General features: G+C 43.7%; 1 protein-coding gene across 1 annotated transcript in view; it reads left to right on the top strand.

The window, feature by feature from the left end:
• Positions 1-24,714, top strand: part of SGPL1 (sphingosine-1-phosphate lyase 1) — a 35,139-nt gene that overhangs the window by 4,185 nt on the left and 6,240 nt on the right. Inside the window, exons 2-10 of the mRNA XM_053388520.1 lie at positions 6,683-6,848; positions 8,833-8,900; positions 9,139-9,286; positions 10,387-10,466; positions 12,155-12,283; positions 21,158-21,246; positions 22,515-22,620; positions 22,817-22,915; positions 24,354-24,503. Coding sequence (XP_053244495.1) covers positions 6,683-6,848; positions 8,833-8,900; positions 9,139-9,286; positions 10,387-10,466; positions 12,155-12,283; positions 21,158-21,246; positions 22,515-22,620; positions 22,817-22,915; positions 24,354-24,503 — 1,035 coding nt within the window. The remainder of the gene's footprint in view (positions 1-6,682; positions 6,849-8,832; positions 8,901-9,138; positions 9,287-10,386; positions 10,467-12,154; positions 12,284-21,157; positions 21,247-22,514; positions 22,621-22,816; positions 22,916-24,353; positions 24,504-24,714) is intronic.

The raw sequence follows: 24,714 nt of genomic DNA, 5'->3' as shown, positions 1-24,714 counted from the left end.
GACAGTACCTTGGGTTAAAGACGCTTCAGGTTAAATCTTTTCAGGTTGTGTTCCACGGCGACCCGGAAGTACTGGAAAGGGTTACTTCTGGGTTTCGCCGCTCGCGCATGCGCAGTCGCTCAAAATGACGTCACGCGTATGCACAGAAGCGGCGAATCACAGCATGGGCAGACGTGGGTTGCGTTCTGCTCAGGTTGTGAACGGGGCTCCAGAACGGATCCCGTTCGCATCCAGAGGTACCACTGTAGTTGATCAAGGGACCCATGGACTCAAAAAACCCTCTGCTCTCTTGTGCATGTTACCCTATGCAGATTACTCCATTTTCCCCTGGAAAACACGCATTACTTATCTTCCATAAATCAAAATGCCCTCCCTTTCAGGTTCAGGGTAAACCTCAAAAAGAGTGAACACTGAGACATCTTGGACAAGCAACAGTTGTTTTTCATTATTCTGATTTTTCTAAACACTAGATAAAGAAATCACTTTAAGTATCTAGTCATGGATGTAGCTGAAGTCCCGCACAGTGAAGGATATGCAACAACTAGTGGATAAGCAGAACATACCTGTATCAAAATACACATCCAGCCAATTTATTGGGACATGGATGAGTGTTGTGGTGTGAATCCAGACATGCATCTGTGTTGGCTGCATGTGGGATCAGGTCCAGAATGACTATATTTTCGGTTCTCAGTAGTGATCTTTAACATCTAAGGGAGATAAAACACACAAATTGGCTTTGTAAATCAGTAGGACTGAGTTGTTTCCAAGCATGTGTCCTTCTTTCTCCCCCCTCCATCCTATTCTAGATATTCATTTTTGAGATCTCCTCTCTTATTAGTCCTCATTTACAGTTCTTTTCATTTGTAGTGTTCACTGATGCCTGCATACATGGATCTTTCATGTGGTTTGTCTTTATTTCAGACTGTCTCAAAGCTTTCCCACTGCGGTTTGTTGTTAATTTACATAGCTTCTTCATCTATTCAGGAATATATGAGCTTGCAGTTTAGATCAAGGAGCACCACACAATGTACACAGAATTGCGGGTCTTCAGCTTGCCTATATATCATTGAAAAACAAAACAAATTATACGTTTGCAACATTCTTTTATCACAGACTCCTACCAGTCTGGGCTGATTTTTCATACTGTAGGTCAAAAATGCAGTAAGGTTCCTTAGGGTATATAGGAATTGAGCAAGAAAGAAGCCATGCCCTGAATTTTATCTACAGTGATCTCGTTGTCACTAAGAAAGCAAACCTGTTTATGGACTGTGTTACTTTAGTCTTCAAGTTGAGGCTCACAGAGCTGAATATATATTTCCCTGCACAAAGAATGCTAGCATATGAGGGTGAAGAGTTCTAACTTAAATCTTCTCCCTGACAGGTCAGCTTTCTTTGTTTTGAACTTTCTTGTGTGAATATACTTTACAGTGTGATAAAATGGCACAGCCCAGACTGCAGGTTTTCTGTTTTGGTGAGAACTGCATTTCTCTGAAGAATCTGCATTTGAAGAGCAGGGACTTTAATGGCCTCTGGAATTTTGGATCTTCAGAAGCTGTCTTTGTTCTTCAGGGTGTATCTGCATTCTTAAACCACAGCATTGCTTCTAATTCTTTCCAACTTGCTAATTCCACAAACCACTGAAACACCTCTTGTTAGACAAGTTCTTTTTTTGTTACAAAAGTACAGGCAACTGTTGGAGTTGAGGTTGCTCTTAATAAGAGTTGGAGTGGTATGAGGGGATACAGAAGATGTCCTCAAATTAGAAGACTAGTAAAGAGAGTACGTAATCATCAATATTGCTTAGATCATGGGTAGACAGACTAAGGCCCAGGGGCTGGATCTGGCCCAATCGCCTTCTAAATCAGGCCTGCGGATGGTCCGGGAAACAGCGTGTTTTTACATGAGTAGAATGTGTCCTTTTATGTAAAAAGCATCTCTGGGTTATTTATGGGGCTTGCCTGGGGTTTTTACATAAGTAGAAAGTGTGCTTTTATTTAAAATGCATCTCTGGGTTATTTGTGGGGCATAGGAATTTGTTCATCCCCTGCAAACAGTCTGGCCCCCCACAAGGTCTGAGGGACAGTGGACCGGCCCCCTGCTGAAAAAGTTTCCTGACCCCTGATCTAGATGATGCCACAGCACTGATAAGCTGATGAAAGGCACTTTACTGTCCCAGAGGCTACCAGGGACTCTGTGACAAAGCTGAGTCAAAGAGTACCCCCAGATTGCAATTTTGATCCTTTCTGGGTATACAAACAAACCCATTTCTGACCCCTGTTTTATCATGCAGACCATTACTGATTTCACATACTTGTTCAACACTTGCTTTGCCTCACCTGAACGCCCTGAAAAAGATAGAGAGAGGGTGTTTAGTGTTGTCAGCACACATGGAGACACCTTGTTCTGTGTCCCTGAGTAGCTTATCCCAGCGGTTTCATACAAATGTTAAAGAGGATTAACTTTTGATTGCTAGTTGGAATACCCAGGGAGATGGTTTGGGAGGTTGTCCAGAAACAGGTGGAAGTGTGTCCTCACTTTCTGCATGCCATCAGCAGTTCTGTTGTGTAATAGTGGTGTAAGGAGCAATGAAAGCTAGGGGGGGGGGTCCCCGTCAAGGAGCATAGCTGCAAAGTAGAGGCTTGTTATCTCTTGTACTCTGGTAGAAGACGCAAGCTTAGCAGGTTCTAATCTTCAGATCCGTATTATATAAGCATCCTGATAACGAGCAGATAGAACAGTTCATGCTGAACTTCAAACCTCTGTAAAAAAAAAGGGAACATGAACCTCTCTTGGATAAAAAGCACCTCTGCATAAGATTAAAAAAAGGGATTGCTTGGCTGGCTTTCTTTGTTCCTCTTTCGAAAGGCTTCGGATAATGAAAAATGCATGCGGCTTACTGGCTGCTGCCTAATAAAGCAGGCTTATGTATATATGCATTGATATGGAAGTAGAAATTACTTACCGTATATACTCGAGTATAAGCCGACCTGAATATAAGCCGAGGCACCTAATTTTACCACAAAAAACAGGGAAAACTTATTGAGTATAAGCTGGTTCACCACACCACAAACCTCCTGGTGGGCCGGAGTGCGTGTGCATGCGCATGTGCACACGGCAGAAGGGGCTTCTCTCTCCCCCCCAGCCCCTCCCTTCCCCCTGCCTACCTAGGGTGCTGCCGAGAGGCTGGTGGCGGCAGCAGTGGAGGAGGAGGAAGGAGCAGCCCGAAAGGGACCCTCACTCAAGTATAAGCCGAGGGGGGCTTTTTCAGCATAAAAAATGTGCTGAAAAAGTTGGCTTCTACTCGAGTATATACGGTAAGTCAAATATGCATCTGCAAGTAAACAAATGCATAGGGATTGAAGTGGCAGGCAGGGGAAGAGGGGAGTTGTGAAACTTCTGTATTTCGGCATGCTAGCAACATAGGAACCTGCTGTCCGCCAAGTCAAGACCATTGTCCCATCTTGCTGAGCATTGTCTACACCAGAGGTGGAGAACCTGTGAGCCTCCAGATACTGGAATACAATTCCCATTCTCCCTGGCCATTGGCCGTGTTGGTGGGGCTGATGGGAGTTGGAGTCCAGCAACACCTGGAGGGCTACAGGTTCCCTGACCCTGGTCAACACTGACTACCGGTGGCTCTCCAAAGCTTTGGACAGTCCTTATCTTGCCAGCTGGTGATGTCAGGAACTGGATGTGTTGAGTAGAGAATGAAGAACAGCTGCTGGGATGTATAATGGCTCATGGTATCATATTAATGATCCCTGAGGATCATTCTAGTCCAACCTCCTCCAATGCAGGACTAGGCAGCTGCCCCATACAGGGATCGAACCTGCAACCTTGGCATTATCAGCACCACGCTCTAACCAATGGAGCTATCCAGGCACACCTGGTTACAATAATGTTTGGTGCGACAGAGTAGTGAGTCTCTCCCCCCCCCCCCCACGTGATGTGTCTCATATTAGTTATCCATTGTTGGGTACTCTTCCCACAATTCACATTATTTCCCCTCTGAATAAAACCGTTCTGTGGCTCCTTGTAGGGCCACTGTGTTGTTGTGGCATCAACAATCAGAAGTTGCTAGTCAATAAATGTGTCAGGCATCTAAGGTGTCAAGGGATCCTTCTTGTCTATAACTTCCCATCTTCTCCGCTTCTGGGGGTGCAAATGTTAATTGCATTCATGATGTGGATGGCCCTAAAATGTGTAATGTTTTATATATGTTGCAAGTTGCCCAGAGTGGCTGGGGCAACTCAGTCAGATGAGTGGGGTACAAATAATAAAACTATTCTAATTAATTAATGCAATTCTATTCTAATTAATTAATTAATTAATTAATGCAAAACAAAAGCTCGTTTGAATTAGACCAGAGACATCTCCAGCCTGGCATTTTGCTTCCCATAGTGGCCTATGCAAATTCCACAAGCAGGATTCTACAGGCTTACTCACTGCATTCTGCTATTGTGCATTTCAATTAAGGCGAAATCGCCACACCTTGGCAGGGACCTTGCTCAGAAGAAGGTTTCAAAGGTTGGATGTGGAAGAACAGGTCTGAGGAGCAGAGTGCAGTGATGAAAATTTGTATTTTCTGCAGCGCGGCTTTAAGAGATTTGGAGCTGGATATGACAGACATGGTTGACAAAGGACCGCAACTGTGAATTTGAAATATTAAGGGTTGGTTTCTTTAAGGGGTATGGGCTCAAGGTTACACAGTGAGGTGGGAAAGGGAAAATGGTAGGAAGCAACTCTCATCAAGTACAGTGGTACCTCTGGTTATGTACTTAATTCGTTCTGGAGGTCCGTTCTTAACCTGAAGCACCACTTTAGCTAATGGGGCCTCCCGCTGCCGCTGCGCCACCGCCGCACGATTTCTGTGCTCATCCTGAAGCAAAGTTCTTAAACCCAGGTACTATTTCTGGGTTAGCGGAGTCTGTAACCTGAAGCGTATGTAACCTGAAGCGTATGTAACCCGAGGTACCACTGTATTGAGATTGAGACTGGAAAGGCTCCTTTCTTCAGTGCATTTGCTACAGCAGAGGTCTTCCCCCACCTTCTACTTACAACAAAAGATGTTAGGAAAAATAAAGGAAGCTTGTGTTTAAGGAGCTACGCATTCCAGAGTTGTCCTTTGTGGGGCTAAAGTTCTGGAACCTCAAGCTGATACGGCAGATCCTCCATTGTCCATTGATGCCATTCAAAAGTCACGGTGCAAGACAGCCCCGTGGAAATGAATGGGAGGCTAACTTTGATGGAAGATGTTCCATGTTGAGCTGTAATTTTAAACTTACCATGTTGCTGTTGAGCTGTAATTTTAAACTTACACAGGGAGAACTTACCCTGAGGAAATCTTGGCTGATGACGAAAGCAGTTACAAAATACACAGTCTCAAGAACAGCAACACACCGGTTAGTTTTAGTGGGAGACACTAAACATGGATTTATCCCTGTGCGCTGGTGGTTCTTATTTTGGATTAACGGGGACTGATGGAGAGGATTGTTGTTTTCAGATAGGATTCATTCACATGCCAGCAAAGTCAGGCGGCACAATTGAGGTTGGTTTAGTGCTCTTGTGCAACAAACATAGCCCACGGTCAGGGATGATGGGAGTTGTAGTCCAGCAACATCTGGAAGACCACAGTTTCCCCAACCCTACGCTAAATGGGTTGGGACGCAGTTACCTTCAGAGCTGTCGTCCCATTTGAGCCAAAATTCTCCCTAAGATTTCCCATGGAGGCTCTTTTTTGCATCTCCCTCAATATCTGAGTTGTGCTACGTTGGGACAGCTTTTTATTAGTTTAATTTTTATTAGTTTTCGCGATACACAAATATTGTAGCTGAGAACTTTAGAACAATAGTATTGTAGAGTTGGAAGCGACCACGAGGCTCATCTAGTCCAACCCCCGGCAATGTGGGAATCTTTTTGCCCAATGTGGGGCTCGAACTCATGTCCCTGAGATTAAGAGTCTCATGCTCTACTGACTGAGCTATCCTGCAGGCATCCTGCATTGTCAAACAAACAGCCATTCTTATCTATACACAAAAGAAACTGCAAAGCATACAATAACAATTTCTTTAAACACAAAGAAACCACAGGTGTATAATAGTTTGTTAGGGCTGTAATCAGTAATCGTAACTGAAATCAAAAGCAGAATCATAAAGCCCTCTTTACCTACAAACAAGATAAAATTGAACCAAAGTGTTATGAAATTATCCTTCCTTTGGATCTTGGTAACTCAATTTGCCCCCCCCCCCCCGGTTTTTAAATACAGTGGTACCTCGGGTTACAGACGCTTCAGGTTACAGACTCTGCTGACCCAGAAATAGTACCTCGGGTTAAGAACTTTGCTTCAGGATGAGAACAGAAATCGTAGTGGTACCTCATGTTAAGAACCGTTTCAGGTTAAGAATGGACCTCCAGAACGATTTAAGTTCTTAACCCGAGGTACCACTGCACCACCTCTCTGACATGCTAATTGATGTGTTTATTTGTTGCCTCTTTTCTTCTCGATTTAATTTTTTGTATTTTATTGTTGGCGTTACTTTTGCTTCCATGGTAAAACTGCCTTGGGCATTTCTTTGAATCGGAAGTGGGGCTAAAACACTCATAGCAAATAAATCAACCTCACTTTATAGCCACATTTGTTCATTCTGCCTCTGCCTCATGGGTGCTTTCTCTTCTTTTCTAGGATGCAGTTGTTCCTTACAAAGAAATCCTTCTGCAATATTTAAACGAAACAAGAAATGTCGTGAATGCAAAGTGTGCTGGGGCTGAGCCCTGGCAACTGGTAACATCCACAATTGGGGCTACCCTCCTGGTTGTTTGGCTATACAGGTTCCTCTTCCAACAAGAAAGTAAGTGCTTTGTGCGTCTCTGATGTGAGGAATTGGGGGGTCCACTGCATTTGTGTAGCATGATGCTCTTCAAACAGGATTTCATTTTAAAAAGCCCCTGACCTTCGTGGTAGCAAAGAGGTGAGGTTAGAAAGTCCCAACTAACTCTTCACCTTGTTTTATTTCCACGTCTATGGCTGTGTTTGGCCCTAAGACTAAACTATGATTTATGAAAGCTTGGCTTCTCCTCCAGTGCAGCTTCAAGGAGGAGAGCAGAAGTTTCCATTTCTCTTTAAGACTAACCACAGTTTGGTGTGTTGTCCAGATCTTAAACCGTGTTTAACCTTAATATTAGTGGAAACAAGCCAGCCTGGTTTGGAGTTGGCTTGTGTCCATAATCAGAGTTAAGGATAACCACAGTTTGCTCAGGTTTAGATGCATGAGCAAGCTGTAGCTGATCTAAAACAGAAATGAAAGCTTTCAAATTTCCAGTGGCTCAGCCAGGAGAGATGGGAGGGTGTGAGCTTGCGGCTCACTCAGGTCCATTTCTCTAATGCTTTATTCCAGGGATTGGGACCACAGACGCAGGGGCTTCTTCCCTATATAGCCCTTGGGACTCCCACATTGCTTTATGATTTTGTTATGATGTCCACTGCCTTGATACTTAACGTCACCGGGCCATATATAAATACTTCTAGAAATAAAAGGCTAAACTGTGGTTTCATTTTGAACAGCTGGCTTGAAAATGTTCAAAGTTGGGTATTGTAGAATAGGTCCACCAAATAAAGTTATATGTTGATAGGGTTCATGGCAAGAGAGAGAGAGTGTGTGCACAAGTTACGTACTCAAATGCAACAAATTCATAAATTAGCCATCACCTCTGCAGTTCGGGGTTATGGTATTGAAGAAATGTTATACTCTCTGTTGTAGGGTGTGATAGGTCTTGATATTCATGTGTGTGTGTGTGTGAGCATATGTGTCCTTGATGGAGAAAAGAAAGGTAGCATTTTAAATACAGACATGTTTGATAACACAGGCAACAAGTTGGTTCTTAAAAGGTAAAGGGACTCCTGACCATTATGTCCAGTCGTGGCTGACTCTGGGGTTGCGGCGCTCATCTTGCTTTATTGGCCGAGGGAGCCGGTGTACAGCTTCGGGGTCATGTGGCCAGCATGACTAAGCCGCTTCTGGCGAACCAGAGCAGCGCACGGAAACGCCTTTTACCTTCCCACCGGAGCGGTACCTATTTATCTACTTGCACTTGACGTGCTTTCGAACTGCTAGGTTGGCTGGAGCAGGGACCGAGCAATGGGAGCTCACCCCGTCGCGGGGATTCTAACCGCCCATCTTCTGATTGGCAAGTCCTAGGCTCTGTGGTTTAACCCACAGCACCACCCCAAAAGCCTAGTTTTCAGCCTTAGATTCCGCACCCCCTTGTTGGTATTAGTTTTTTTCCCTACAGCACATGTCCAAATGTGATCCGTGCTGCTTTCTGTGTTCATTCCATCCTTAAGCTTTTGGATTGAGTTTATCCCCCCCACCCCCACTGCTATGCACAGACAGGAATTCGGAAGGCTTCAGAGCATTTCCAGCTTTGCAAAGCAGACAGTGCCAAGACGGGCATGTGCCTGTGTGCATTTCATTTATATCCTTCTCCCTCCTGGTCTAAGAGCATCTGGGGAAGCTTCGCAGCTCAGAAATTTCGTGCATGCCAGCCTTCTCCTGTGTACATGCAGGGTTTTGCAATTCCGAAAGATGTGCACACGGATGTACCTGGGATCAGTAGGGGCAGTGCAAAGGTCTTGGCAACAAATTGCTGGGAACTTTGATGGCTAGAGGGCAGTGCAGGTAAGCATGCAAGAGGGGTAGAAGGCAGCGTTCTGAAGCAGGAAGCCTTCTGTACTCAAGAAGCAGGGATTCTTCTCTACCCTGGCAAATAAAAAAAATTACATTTGGAAATTTTGGGGCTGAATAATAATATATTTTTTTAATGTTTTCTTTCTAGGTTTAACATCACGATCTAAAAAGTGGTTCTTCAGAAATTTACGCAAATTGCCCTTTATTGGTACTATTGTAAGTTTTTAAGCATTGAGCTACTTACCTATTTAATTTGCTAGGAGGAAACATATTTATTGCTCATTTGATGCTGGGGGGGGGGGAATTAAAAGCATACCTGTGAAAAGAGTTCAGCTTGTTTAAAATTGAACTCAAGGCTTGAACTATTTTTTTGCAAGGAATTTGCAATTAAATTATCCCCATGATTACAATCTGTTCATATTATATTTGCATGTGTGCTTGTCTATCCTAACAGATAAAGAAACAGATCAATAAGACTATGGAAGATATGGCCAGCACCTTAAGTTTCTTGAAAGAAAAAACGGGTTATGTCAAAATCCTGCCGGCAAAAGGCTTGAGCCAACCAGATGTGCTGAAGAAGATGAAAGAATACAGCTCTATGGGTATGAGTTTGAATGCATACTGGCACATGTCAATCAGTTTCAGCATCTGCTATGCTCTGCTCTAGTGCCAATGTTAATTAATAAGCAGCAGCAAATGGCTGTGTATTACAAATACTCAGCCTTCATTCTCAATTAATGATGGAAGCATAGTTGTTGGAGAAGAACAAAATAAAAACCCTGCCACTGTCTCATAAGAACGAAATAATGTTGTTAGTTGCATGAATATGAGGAAATACTAACTTGACTTAGAAAGTTTGGAGAGCTCCTGTTTGGAGGGGTGTAAAACCTGATTTTCAAGATTTCTCCTTGCCATGTATTTTTCACAAGTGTTGGACATTTCTCTCTTCCAGAAAGAGATTATTATAAGTTTGGGTCCCATTCTGGAGCATGAATTCCTGCCACCTGCTGTTGTAATAGTAGTAATAATACGGATATTATTAATAATAATAATATTGTGAGTTATACCCCGCCCATCTGGTTGGGTTACCCCAGCCGCTCTGAGTGGCTTCCAACACATATAGGTTAAAGGTAAAGGACCCCTGGACAGTTAAGTCCAGTCAAAGGTGACTATGGGGTGTGGTGCTCATCTCGCTTCAGGCCGAGGGAGCCAGCGTTTGTCCACAAACAGCTTTCCTGGTCATATAGATCAAGTAAATCAATATTCAATAACCCATTAGAATCCAATAGTAAACAGTAAAATCAGCAAATAATAACTTTACAGTTCCATGGTTAATCATTGCTTTTTAACAATAGTTAAAGAGGCAGGCTGTTTGCAAGTGCTTAAAAAACCCCTTGCCTATCTGCTGATAGTTGTCTCTGACAAACCCCACATTGCCTTATTTTTATCTGCCCAATGCCTGATATGAGGTCAGGCGAGCGGCAGGTGGGTGCGACTTAGAAAAAAACCAGCCTTGTGGGTCAGAAAGGGAGACCTGCTGGGCCTAATTCTGCATGCAGAGTAAAGGTTCCCTAGCTCTGTGCTAGACTGTAGTTTTAATGTTGTCTCCATAGACCGTTGTGTGAACAGTCAATCAACTGCAGTTTTGATCGGCAAAGTGCTTTTAAATATGACAGGCGGCTTCTTGTCTCCGTGCTTTCAGGTGAAGTAAACTGGGAAGACGGGAAAGTGTCCGGGACAGTGTACAGTGGGGATCAGAAACTCACGGATCTGCTTGTGAAGGTAATTCAGTGTGGTAAAAGCTATATGTTTATCCTTCTGTTTGTTGAAGAAGAAGAAGAGTTTGGATTTGATATCCCGCTTTATCACTACCCAAAGGAGTCTCAAAGCGGCTAACATTCTCCTTTCCCTTCCTCCCCCACAACAAACACCCTGTGAGGTGAGTGGGGCTGAGAGACTTCAGAGAAGTGTGACTGCATGTGGAGCTGCATGTGGAGGAGCGGAGATGTGAACCCGGTTCCCCAGATTATGAGTTTACCGCTCTTAACCACTACACCACACTGAATGCATGTGTGCAATTTTTTATTTTTTTAATGACTTATTTCAAATGAAGCAAGTTCTCATTTTGTATTTTTTATGTTGTGAACTGCCCTGTGCTCTCTTTGGGTGAAGGGTGGTGTACAAATTAAATAATAAGGATTAACTAATTCTCCCTGTAATGAGGCGTTCTATTTTGAAGGAACAGGAAGGAATGTGGAAAGCAAATTGTGACAGGGGAAACCCCCCCCCCATCCCACTTGTGAGTAAATGAGGTTCAGGCAGGCCAGTGAAGTAGGTGTACTGGTTAGGCATCACACACATTGGAATTGGAAGCAGAAATTCCCCTGAATTTATGCCCTGTGAATCATTTCAAATGTATTAATGTGTCTTGCTCATAATTGTAAGGCGTGGTTTGGCTACCACATGCTGTGACTTCCAAGCATTAATTCAGTTAAACCCATCCTTCCCCCTCCCCATGCCCAATGGAGACAGGAATTGTAGGGAAAAGGTGGAACAGTTTGGTAGACTGTCCCTGCTTCTGCCACAGTCAGTTTACAATGACTTTACTTAAATCATTTTATCGCGAATCGCTTCCTGTGAAACAAACCTGATGCGATTCTGCAATGAAAGCACGCATAAAAGGAATTTCAAGCTTCAGGCCGGGATACAAAATCTCCGCTAAAAAGGCTTGTTAAAAAAGAAAGGTGTTCAATAGTCTGCTTGACTCCCAAACAGTCCTCTCTATCTCTTTTAAAACTTGTTTTCCTTCTGTCATAGAAAATAAGTAGGAAGAAATGTCACGCTAGCTCTGTAGAGGCACCTGAGGCCCACGTGATTAGAACTGCAGGAGAAGAGCAGGGCTGTGCTTGCTTCCTCACTCCTCTGCAGGCCCCCCTCAGAGGTTCAGAGGGACCCTGCGCTGCTTCTAGGTTTTGAGGCCCCCAGTCACGGTAGGAATGAATGGCAACAGTTGAAAATAAAACTCCTCTTCATGCCTCGGGTGGGAAGCCGCCTCTGTGTGTGCATGTAGGCTTCTCACATGGTTTAGCCTAGGGGTCCCTGCTTCAGACTTTGCAGCCAAGGTGTGGATGTTGGCGAATGCGTGGAACAGGTGGGGTCTGTGAGGTTGAGGCCACCAAGCATAGCTCCACTCGTCGCTTCACACAGCTACCATCACGTGAGACGTAACTCTTATTCAAAGCTTCTGCGGCATTAGAACTCGGTATTTGGATGATATGACAGTATGCGAAGCATTCTGGGACTAACTTTATAGCAGAGAAAACTCTGCAGGGTCCTTCTGTGATTTCTCCGAAACCAGTCATCTTTGATGGATGGGGAGTGAGGTGACTTTCTCCTGTACAGTGCAGCATCACCTTTTCAGGGTTTACTTTCGAGGAGCTATCTCACCTGTGCCAATTTTCTCCCTGAAGGTTTATGAGGAATTTGCATGGAGTAACCCACTTCATCCAGATATATTTCCGGGCGTGAGGAAGATGGAAGCAGAGGTCGTGAGAATGGCTTGTAATCTTTTCCACGGAGGGCCCAAATCTTGTGGAACAGTAAGTAACACGACATGAGTCCCACTAGCTGCAGCCAGTGTATTTGTGTAAATGTTAAAAGATCCATTACAGAAAAAAGTGTGTGTCTTCCCTTGTTTCCAAGGGAAGCTGCATTTGCTTTGGGTCTAGCCAACTCTAATGAAATTGTTATTTTATTTATTAGAATATGTATATAACCTGCTCGATGAAAGAGCTGCCTAAGCAGTGTACAAATGAAATTGTAGACAAACCACAGCTGAAATCCACAAAACAGTTGAGAAACGAAACACCTTTAAATTTTGTTAAAGTCTGAAAACAAATTTTACGTAGCTAAAATATAGGTAGCTAAATTATGTGTCTGTGTAGGCAGAACATATATAAGCTATCCTGACAATTAACAGCTGTGCTGGCAAACTGGTGACACAGTGGACACCAAAGGTAATTAAGAAATTGTGGACAGCTTGCCAAATACCTTGGTAGTTATGCAGTCCTATTCATTAACCTCTCTTCCAAGTTGCACACTGCTTGGCTAGTTTGTTTACATAATGTTGATGGTTGATCTGTGCAGGCAATGAACTTGCTTGCAAATGTAAAAAGCCTTGTCATTTCTAAAGAGGACAACACCAAGAATTGTGGGTGAAAAAGTCAAAATTAAAAGAGAACTGTGCCCCCCCCCCGTGTATGTGTTATCAGAGCAAGTTGTATGTAATAAATATGTTGGGTGAAAATTGTGGCTGGTATTTCAGCAACTCATATGTTTAGTAGCAGCATCTTCTATATGCTGTTGCCAAGAAGGTGAGTGAATAGGCAGAAGTTCCTTTGGATCTAATGTGGATGGTGTTTGTTGCTGGAACAGTTTAGGGTCAGTAAGATTCATTCATTCATTCACTTTATTTGTATACCACTTTTCCACACACACACACACACACACACACACACACTTTTCAAAGCTGCTTACAACAAAGAAGCAGAGATGCATTTCAAGCAAACATTGCAAAAACTTTCATAACGTAGCAAAATAACGCGATAGCAATTTCATAACAACCTAGCAAAACAAAAATAACATACAAAATAACCACATTTCAATACTGTAAATAAAACAAGATTAATTGACAGGCAGCATTCAATAGCAAAAAGAACAAGGGAGCGTCACAGTTTCATTTTAGACCTAGAAAAACACCCCCCGTGGTTTGACTCAGTGACCCTCTCCTGCAGCCACTTGCAAGGTTTGCAAGAATAAGGGGTGGGGTAGCGGGAAACACCCCCCCTCCCCAATGTTGCTAATGAAGATATGGGATGAGAGGCCTAAATCCAGCAGAGATTTAGGCATGCTTAACCGCATTAATTTTAACTTTGTGTCACAGTTAGCCTAGGGTTTATGACCCTAGCAATGCAGCGTCCCATTCTATAAACAGTGTTTCTCCAACTTGGGTCGCCAGCTGTTATTGGACTACAGCTCCCATCATCCCTGACCATTGGTCCTGCTAGCTAGGGGTGATGGGTGTTGTAGTCCAACAACAGTCAACCTCTGCATACTGTCAGTCTGTTAAATTCAAGAGGCATTGTATGTGGGCCAGGATCTGGGAACCCTGGCTTTCAATGCTGTGAAACCGTGTATCTCACCTATGCCAAGAGGTGATGGGGAGGAGAGAATGGATGCCATAGATGGACTTGAAACCAACTGGACATTTGTTTGGCTACACATCTGTACTAGGTCAAGGGCTTGCCTTTTGATGGGTTTGATGTTTTACTGTGGTTTTATAGTTTGTTGGAAGCTGTTCAAGAGTCGCTGCGGCAACCCAGTCAGACAGGCAGCATATAAAAGATAAATCATCATCTCTTTACCCTGGCTTTTGATACATGAGATGCATGTATTCAGGACCTACCCGGTTCTTGCAATTTGTTTTACATATTTTAAATACTGAATTTTAAATGGTTGTAACTGCCCTGGAGCCTGATGATGAAGGGTAGGTAATAATCGAAATAATAATGATGCCCTTTAAGTTAAGTATACTGATTTGCTTTTGTACCAAGAGAGATGAACATCTTTATGTCAATATTTATATTCTCCAGACGTTTCCCCAGAGTAAAACTGTCAGGTTCACAATACCGTTTCCAGTTCCTGGACGTACATGAACTTGCAAGATGTAATATTGCCATTCAATATGCTGGATGGTGTTAATCTTCTAACTCCATGTAAATAAAAGCTATCAGAAAAACTACCAAGAATAAAAAAACTGTTTTTCTTTAGCCTCCACTGTGTTCCTTATGAGCAACGAAACCAGCCTCTAGAGTTCTACTGCTAGGATGCTCATCTGTGCTATGGACTTAGACTTATGCAATAGTTATCCCCTTTCTCCAGGGAACTCTGGGAACTGTAGTTCACGAGGGATGGAGAAGGCTAAGGGTCTCTTGCAACCAGCACCCTCACCATACCACATTTCCCAGGAATCACTGAGGAAGCCACGATGAATAAAATGCAATACATCTTAGTGATTAATGTAGATATGCCCTAAGTTTGCCTTTCACAGTCATCTGCGCTGATCCAAAATACCTTCTGTACATTGTCTGTATTCGCAGGTGCTTCTGTGCTTCATGTACGTTTTTAGGAATGTGAGTGTGGGGTGAATAATAATAATAATAATAATAATAATAATAATAATAATAATAATAAATTTAATATTTATACTCCGCCCATCTGGCTGGGTTTCCCCAGACACTCTGGGCAGCTCCCAACTGAATATTAAAAACACAATACAGCATTAAACATTAAAATCTTCCCTAAACAGGGCTGACTTCAGATGTCTTTTAAAAGTAAGACAGTTGCTTATTGCCTTGACATCTGATTGGAGGGCGTTCCATAGGGCGGGTGCCACTACCGAAAAGGCCCTCTGCGTGGTTCCCTGTATCCTCACTTCTTGCAGTGAGGGAACCGCCAGAAGGCCCTCGGCGCTGGACCTCAGGGGATGGAGACACTTCTTCAGGTATACAGGACCAGAATGGGAGATCAAGGATAAAATTCCAGTTTTAAGTACTGAGGCAGCTGCTCTTGTCCAACAGCAGATGAAAATTGCCAAGTGGCTTCTCTGAAAGAGGCTTATTTGTGAGGAGGGCTGGTCCTCTTATGTCTGTGGGGCTGAACTGGAGACTGTTGTTGTGCAGTCTTGCCCACCAGTTGAGGCAAAGTGCTTCCAACTAAGCAGTGGCGCACTGAAACCACTGCTCTCGGTGCCCAGTCACCAGCCATGACCTAGACTGGGTAAGGCATTGTTGCTAAAGAAGCAGCAGGCTCCCAGGCAGTGATGTAAGGAAGCGAGGGTTGTACTTTCGTGTGCTCAGAGACCTTATTAAAATTAATTTCTTGCAAACTCGTCTTGCAGGGTTAGCACCGCCTTGCAATCCTGTAGGGAAGGAGCTGCCCACAGACAGTGAAACTTAGGCAGGAGGTTAACAGTTCAAAGGACTCGGAGGTGTATGGCTAGCGGTTAATAGAACTCACTTGGAGCAGAAAATATGACATGGTTCTTTTGAGGAGGCTGTGTGGCATAAGAAACAATTCTTCAATGATATGAATAGTTGCTTGAATAGCTGCATATTTGTTGGTGGTTAGCATTTACTTCGCATTTCCTCTCAAGGGTTAAAGGTCTTCACATATATTCTCAATGAATGCTTACAACTACCCTGTAAGACGGGCTAGTAGCCTTCTTCTTGTTACAGATGTGTGTGTAATGCGGCAGCTTGTTGGGATCATCACAGCTCATTCTCTTAGTCACGAAGCCCCATTAGGTCTTAGGAGCCACAGTTCCATTTTGCACAAACGTACTGACACCACACTTTCAAAAGAGCCTAAATACCATTTAACTGAATCCGTGCAGACTTAATTTGCTGGATTCACCAGTGCAGCCTTTATTTGCTTAGTTAATTCTGTTTGACTTTTGGCAACATAAAATGGGTCCTTCTGCACTATAGAGAGAAAAAGCCTTACGTACAATTAACAATTCTTTTTTAAAAAGTGGTACAGTCTTGGTTAATTGATTATTGCCATGCCTGTCAATATATCTTCCTCTTTCTTTATTCTTGCTGTAAATTTCTGGAAGCTAAAATGTGTTTTTGGAATTCTGTGTCTGTTTTTTTGTTTTGTTTTTTACTTGAGAGTAGAGCACGGATACTTCCGTTTCCTAATCTTTTAAAAAATGTTTTTCTTGATCTATTTTCTTGCAGTATAGAATTGTTGAGTTTCAAGGCCCTACCTCAGTGCTTGGGCACGGCAAATGTTTATCCTGAGGCTTAATAATGATGCCTGATTAATGAAAACATAATTAGGCCATTTCCGTGTGCTCTAGTTTCTGTCACGAAGTTCTGTTGCGCCAGAAGCGGTTTAGTCATACTGGCCACATGACCTGGAAAACTGTCTGTGGACAAACGCCTGCTCCCTCGACCTGAAAGCGAGATGAGCACTGCAACCCCATAGTCGCCTTTTGTCAGGAGCTCGTCCTACACTCGAGTAGGACCCTGGCAGAGACACATGCCCAACTGGCATGTTCTCTCCCTCCTGGTCGATCATTCAGGAGCTTCAAAAGCTTTCTTCAGCCCAAACATCACATTGACCAATGCCAACAGACATCGGAACACTTAGGGATCTGCAGAGTCTTCACAGCTTGTGTAACAGACCTTAGCAACTCAGCATTTTGGCTAATTTACTTTATTTACATATAAACACACACCAAGCACTGCAACATGGCTCCCTCTCTAACTTCAGACAGCAAAGAGAAAGAACAATGGACAATAGTCCCACTTCACAGAACACAGAAACACAAACATCCTGTCTCCGTAACTTCCCACTTTGTGGAGTCAAAACATACACTGTCATGTGATAGACAACAAGCCCATGACTGCAGTCATGGAGCAGGAATTCTAACACTTTTGACTGGACTTAATTGTCCAGGGGTCCTTTACCTTTTACCTTTTGACTTGGCTCCTCCTAATACATGCATACTGTGGAGCTCCTTCTTTGCTACTTCCTTTGTAGTTGCTTCAGAATTTTTTTAAGCCCACGGAGTTTCACTTCACAGCAAGTTTACATAACAACCTTTTTATGATTCCTCCCCTTGGGAGGTGCATCATAGAAACCTACCTCAGCCAACCCCCGCAAAACCAAACAACTTACCCTTAGATCTCCCCCTGCCGCTGCAAGCCAGCTGCAAGATCCCATACTTCTGTGTCCTTCACTGACTATACTCTAGTTGTTAATCTAATCCCAACCCTTTGTAATTAATTTCCTGAAATTAAAACTTGCAAATCTCTGCTGCCTTTGCTAGCACCCGCCACTCATCAAAAGCCACTGAGCCCAAGCATCTTCTACCTATTACTACCCTTCAAAGAAAGTTCTTGAGCTGTTACGCTAAACAAAGAAACTAAATGTGGTGAAGAGCTGTAGCAATATTCTTATTGCCTGACACAAGGAATTCCAGGGTGACTTTGCCACATCTCTTGCACCCGGGCATGTTTTACATTGAGAAATGGGGAGCTTTCATTTTTAGTCTCCTCCCTTGCAACATATGACCTGCCACCTCTGATTTATTTCCAGTTTACAAAGGCCGTGCACGTAGGCCTTATTGGCACTTCCAGCCTGGAATGGAGCCAATTTTCCACGTGACTTTCAAATGCAAAATATATTGCAACCGTGAGAAAAAGATTAGGGACAACGCACAGTCTGAACCTCTGGTGAAAACTGAAGACCTGCCAAGTCATAAGAGCAGTCCCACTGTTCTTACCCATAAAGAATTAATTGCCAGTGGCGGCATTTTGTTTTTACCAGAGGTTCAGGCTATGTGTCGCTCCAGTTTTGCTGTGTCTGTGGGCATAGATGTGCTGCCGTCATGTGGGTTTCCAACCAAATTCAGAGGATTACATGCTTCTGTCGTACTGCTCTACCATTGTAACAAACTTGACATTGCCTCTTGTGCTTGCCAAACCATTCCCACTATTACGAGGAAACTATCCACGATCTTTAATCCCAGAATCAAAGGATATTCCTCTTGGTCTCTCACACACCCTTTCTGTCTTCTGCAGACTTCAGAAATGCACATCTTAAATGTGCTCTTCCCTGCTCAAACTGGCAACATTCAGAATAATCTTGTCAAGAAACAAAGTGAAAAGGAAAAATGAGTAAGGCTACTTTTTTTGCCCAGCTGTTCTGGGGGGGGGGGGGTTAATAACTAGATATGCACTGGAAGCAGAACTTCCTTCTCTCCCTCGCTCCTCTGCCTCCCAAATGTTGATGTATGTGCTATAGCTTCCATCAGTGGCTGTGCTGGCAGGTGCTGATGGGATTTGTAGTACAACATATGAAGGGGCACCAGGCTGGGGAGGGTTAGTATGAAGATTTCCTGTCAAGTAATTTCACTACACAGAACAGGACAGAATAAAAGAGGAGTTTATTGTATAGGAAATGCTATCTTTGGTGTTTTTTTGGGGGGGGGATGACACCCCATGCTTCCCTCACTTGCAAATAAGTCCAGCCTTTTCTTCCCAGACACATGCCATGCTGAAATTCGCCACTGCTTTACTCAAATCCCACTTGGGAAGAACAACAGCACTGGGATAAGAATCTTGCTGAGCAGCATACAATTCCTTGTTGATGTTTTCACAGCTGTCCGGCTTCTGCTAAAAACAAACAGTGCATCATCTGTTCTTTCTTTGTTAGAGGGACAGGGTCGGGAGTGACGTATTGTCTTGTGCAGTTTGTTTTCTTGGCTTGTGTTTTTTTTAAAGGGAGAGGAATCAAAAGGATGTGGGATCTTACATTGACAAATCGTGAGCTATATATTCCAAGGGGGTTACAGTGATTCTGAGATTTGGTAGGGAATTACAGGTTTCACAAATAAGCCATAGGTGGATAGCTCAGTTGGTTAGAGAGTGGTGCTGATAACGCCAAGGTTGCAGGTTCGATCCCTGCATGGGGCAGTGGCATATTCCTTCATTTCAGGGCGTTGGACTAGATGATCCTCGGGGTCCTTTCCAATTCTACAATTCTATGGAAGGGAGCTGATTTAAATTTGTACTCGTTCAGTTGGACTTTATGGTTTCATCTTGCAAGTAATTTTTTATCATGTGAGTTATTACTTCTGGCACACACCCTTTTTTTTCATACGCCCACAATATATGTGCCTTTATTATTTGCCATTTATTTTTTTAAAAACATAGCATTCACCTTTCCCTATAGTAAATGCACTAAATCTATTACATTGACCTTCAGTACTGGCATTGTGCTTTCATGAGGTTTCCACAGGTGAGGCATAGTTGTGGGTAGTTCAACTGTAATAACCTCCCCCGAAGAATCTTGGGAAGTGTAGTTTGATGAGGATGTTGAGAATTCCCACACAGAACTACACATCCCAGGATTCCTGGGAGAGGAATATTAATATTAAACTGGTTTGTAGTGTAAATATACCTGCTGTCGCCCAAGTACCATAAGCAGTGAATTTGAGATTTGCTGCATGAGGCTCTTTCTCCCTCTCCTTTCATAGAAATGGTTCTTGTTTATTCATATGCCATGTAGGAAGTACTCTAGAGGTGCTAAAAAATATTTGTAATAGGGTGCTGTTTTGCTGTGGAATGCCAATGTTATATGTAGTGGAACTGACAGATTAGCAAGGAAGAGTTATACCCTCTAAACTTCCTTCGAGAGAGAGAGAGAGAGTGTGTGTATATATAAATATATGTGATAAGACATCTCTCCTTTTCCCTTAAAATAGTCGAATTCTTGAGATAATGCATTCAGCTTTTTTTTTGCAGACAGAATTAGGAAGTTATCTCCAGACGTTGTCTGCTTCATTTTTCGCTCGTCACGTTCTGAGCTTCCCCCTTGTATTAGAGGAAGTCAGTCAGCTATACATGCTTGAAAAGGCTGTCAGCTGTTGCTGAGTCACCTGGCATTGGCCAGCTGCCCAATATATTGCAAAAACCAGAATAAACGCCGTGTGACAGTGATTCATACAGTTTCAAGGAGATAATAGTCTACACTGGAAGGTAACCAAGACAGTGTTATATAGGCTAAAGTTGACACCAAAGCTTTAATCAGGGGTCTGAACGTGGCAGTTCTGCAATTGCACTCACAATCTCACTCAGTAATGGACTCTCATTTACATTTCTACTGCTTATAAATTTTGAATTGTCCCATGAAAAGTGGTCATAATCTTCAAAATACCACAACTCTGCTCTTTTCTTATATGCACAGTAGCTAGAATGTTTGGAGACGCTTTTGCACAAAGAAGTTAAGAAAGAGTGGCTTGGATGCTGGATCCCACAACACCAGGCCAACAGCAACAACAGCCGAGTCTCTTAAGCAGATTTCTCATTCAACTGTCTCCCTGTCTCAGATTACTTCAATGTCTCTTTGGGTTTATGTGTACCAACAAGTCTGGATGCAGAAAAGTCCTTGCCACAACCGCTGTCATCCCTTCCTCTTTACTGGAAAGGGTTTCATTGTTGAATATATATATATATATATATGAATATATATATATGAATATATATATCCCTATAGTTGGAAAAGACCTGCTGCCTACAGGAGCTTTTGTAGTTAACATGCTGATAGTCCCTTTGTTCTGTTTGTGCAATTTGTGTGTGTGGAATTCTTCTGTTGTTAGGACAGGGCGTTGCATATCCTTGGCTTGATTTCAGTGTTGCTGTGGCACTTACATCCTCTCCTGTGATGTGTGTGCGTGGGTGTCTATATTTGTGTGTGTGTGTGTGCGCGCGCGCGCGCACTTGACACTCTTTCAGAGTTTCTGATAACTAGGGACTAAAATTTCACTTTCCAGTATAAGACGGTACTTCCATTTGTATGTGGTCATTTAAGTGTGTCTGTTGTTTTTAATTCCTTCTTAACAGATGACCTCTGGTGGGACTGAGAGCATCCTGATGGTCTGTAAAGCTTACAGGAATTTGGCTTATGAAAAAGGAATCAAGCATCCAGAAATGTATGTAGCCCATTAGCCCATTCCCCCCCCCCCAAAGTAACTAATCACACCCTTAATATAGGAGAAGCTATTTTCATTAAGCATCTTTTTAGATTGGTCACTACTTTACCTTTTCATATGCTGGGCCAATACTGTTGATATTTTCACCCCCTCCCATTGCAAGAATCTCCTGATCTGATGTTTTGAGAAAGGAGGGGGCAGAAACTGCTCTTCTGCTCTTCCGCTCCTGACTGCCTGCCTGTGTGTGGAGACAGTCTTATCTATGTAGTGACTAGATGGCTGACTGGGAGATGTAACACTCATGCAAGCCAGTAGTTCTTTAGTTTGTAGTAGCTATTAGAAATAAAAGGAGTTATGCTTCACAGCTAGCTTCTGCGTTATTTATACTCTGCATGAGTCTGGTGCTCGCAATGCACAGTTGTGAGTCCAGTGCATTGGGACCTGCTTTCCAGGACTGGAAGGTCTCTGAAAGTGCTCCAGTCGCCTAGCCCCGTCGGGGCAGAACCATTTATGGAGCCCAGTCGCTGACATCGGTTGAAAGGCATACTGACAAATACTTTATACTGAAGATAATGGAATCCAAAACTAAACGGGAGGGGTAGCCAAACATGGTTCCCTGCAGATGTTTTTTGGACTCCCAACTACCATCCCCTATGGCCGATAGTCATACTCTGAACTAAACTCTGCATTCACTGCAGAATGGCAAGAATTCAAAAAGCACAACTTTGAAATCTCTTCTAAATGCACCCCCCCAAAAAAAACACCTTTGCTTATCTAGGAGCACTTTGGAGTTTGGTTGTTGTTCATGGAAGAATAAACTGTCAGTGGAGGCAGAATAATAGGATCACAGAGTTGGAAGGGACTACGAGGATCATCTAGTCCAGCCCCCCCTGCAATGTGGGAATCTTTTGCCCAATGTAAGGCTTGAATCCATGACCCTGAGCCCTTCCATTTCAAAAGCTGCCTGCCATGCAGAGGGTGGTGACTGTTGTTTGCGACAAGCCAAATGCCCCACTAGGCATACAGAATAACTTGGGCAGTTTTCCAAACTGTGGTCTTGTGTGGTTGCTGGTTTTTTAATAGCAAAACCAACTTATCAGAGGTCCATGCGATGCATGTATTTCTTTAAGTCCCCCACATCTCCCAGGCTTTCAGGTATATATCAGTTTATTTTTGTGCAGACAAGGAGGGGATGAAACAGGAAGGATACAAATCATGGGCAACTACAAACGTTTTCTGAGACATCTTGCTATATCTGTCTTCCCCAGGCTGGTTCCAGTGAGTGTCCATGCGGCATTTGATAAAGCAGCTCATTATTTTGGGATGAAGATTGTGCACATTCCATTGACCAAGACGATGCAAGTGGATGTTAAGGTATTGCTCAGATATTCTCAGACCTCTTATCAATAGTGACTCTGTAAAGTATTGAACATCGTTGGGCTTCCTAGGACAGGGTTCATCAAAAGGCCCTGTATCCCGATCATAGTTGCAGGCCTGATGTGCCATTCTGAAGACTGGTGTCTAATAGAGCATCTTGACTGCCTGATCGTTTCCTCTTGATTTTTTTCAGGCAATGAAGAGAGCCATTACCAAGAATACAGCCATGCTGGTCTGCTCAGCACCGCAGTTTCCTCATGGAATCATTGACCCAATTGAGGAGGTCGCAGAGGTAACTACCTTTGTGCTACTTCAACCTGAGATATACATTGCTTCCTGTGAGGGGGGGGAGAGTTGTTTTCAACACACAAAGTTTATCCCTCCAGCCCCCGGGTCCATAGCTGATGAATGGAAAACCCAGATGCATGTACAGATCTGGCCTCCTGCAGGGCATCATGTGTCCATAAATACAAATTCGCATCACTTGCAAAGTGACTGCAATATCCTGATGTGGCTGAGTGCAGCTCCACATCTTTGGAAGATAGCAAACGGTGCTATTACCATACCTTCTGTGGTCTTAGGCCAGGGGTCGGCAACCTAAGGCCCGCGGGCCACAAGCGGCCCATGGACCCCCACCGCCCACTCGGGGACCCGCATCGCCCGCTCGGTCGGCTCCCGTATGCTGCGCTAAACCAGCGCTGAGCAGAGTGGGGACTGTTGGCAAAACCTATTGGTGTTTCGCAACTTTCTGACTAGTTGCAGGACCTTAGCCAGACCTAGCAGAGTAAACGCAGAATCCACGGAAGCAATTGGCGACTTGGCTGCAGACAGGATAGACGAAGCAGGAACCAGGAACTTGTAGTTAGGTGTTTATTATATACAGTGGACTATTTACAGGAACAGAACGCGGATCTTTTGCTAGCTCTCTCTGACACGACTCACAACTCCTACACTGACACACAGAACTCTGAACTCCAAACTCTGTACTAACACATTCCAGTTAGTAGGCCATTAATTATCACTCCCTTGAGATAGCTTGACCAATCAGGGAGCTGTCTCCATGTCTCTGTTATCACCAGGCAGACTTACTCCTTCACATGACCTTCTGGCTGTCTGCCAGCCAAACCTTAATTGACTCTGTGTGAGTAGCTGCATGTACACAGTTTCCCAACAGGGACCGCCTTCCGCGATGCTGGCCCGCTTTCCATTGGCTGCATGAAGCCCCTGCAGCCAATGGGAAGCTGCACACACCTCTTCCGCTCTGGAAGGAGCACTGGAAATAGCGTTTGCACATGCATGTGCACGCACGCACTCCGGCCCACTGCGGTGTCTGCGGGACCGTGAACCGGCCGAAGCCACAAAAACTTTGCTGACCTCACAAGGACTGTTCCTTGTGATCAGTTTTGGATTTGAAGCAACCCTGTATTGATGCAGATCTCCCGTTCATTGACTTCATGGGGATCAAAGGGAGGATAACAGTTTGGAAATTACAAATAGAAGGACTTTGGTAGACACTACCAGAATCTGAAGCCACTGGTCAGGGCCACCTTGCTTGTAGAATGCCTTGAGAATGGTGAATTTTGCATCTTTTTGGGGAAGAATGCTCAGTCATCTTTTCAAACAATGTAAATAGGTTTGATATATTTGAGATTCACACTTGGCAGGAAGTTTCTGTCTCGTTGCTTTTGGTTTAGCTGGAGAAACTAAGTTGATTTCCCCCTTTGGCACAGCTTGCATTGAAATACAAGATTCCCTTCCACGTGGATGCTTGCCTGGGAGGCTTTCTCATTGTCTTCATGGAGAAGGCAGGGTACCCTCTGAAGGGGGGTTTTGATTTCCGAGTGAAAGGTGTCACCAGCATTTCTGCAGATACGCACAAGGTGAGTTTAAGCAGGTTTAATGGAGAAAATCTAGCTTGAGTCGATTGCCCACTCTCCAAACTGGATCAGGCATGCTTCCTTTAATTCTGCTTCTGGTTCATTTGTACGGAAAGACTTTTAAGATCATTGCCACTGGGCATTTGCCCTAAACTGCAATCCTGAACGTAAGTCCTTGCAAATAATTCTCACTGCACTTCTGAGTAAACTTGTT

Source organism: Podarcis raffonei, chromosome 5 (genome assembly GCF_027172205.1).
Source record: "Podarcis raffonei isolate rPodRaf1 chromosome 5, rPodRaf1.pri, whole genome shotgun sequence".
In the NCBI taxonomy this organism is placed as follows: Eukaryota; Metazoa; Chordata; class Lepidosauria; order Squamata; family Lacertidae; genus Podarcis; species Podarcis raffonei.
This window is presented reverse-complemented; position numbering and strand designations above follow the sequence as displayed.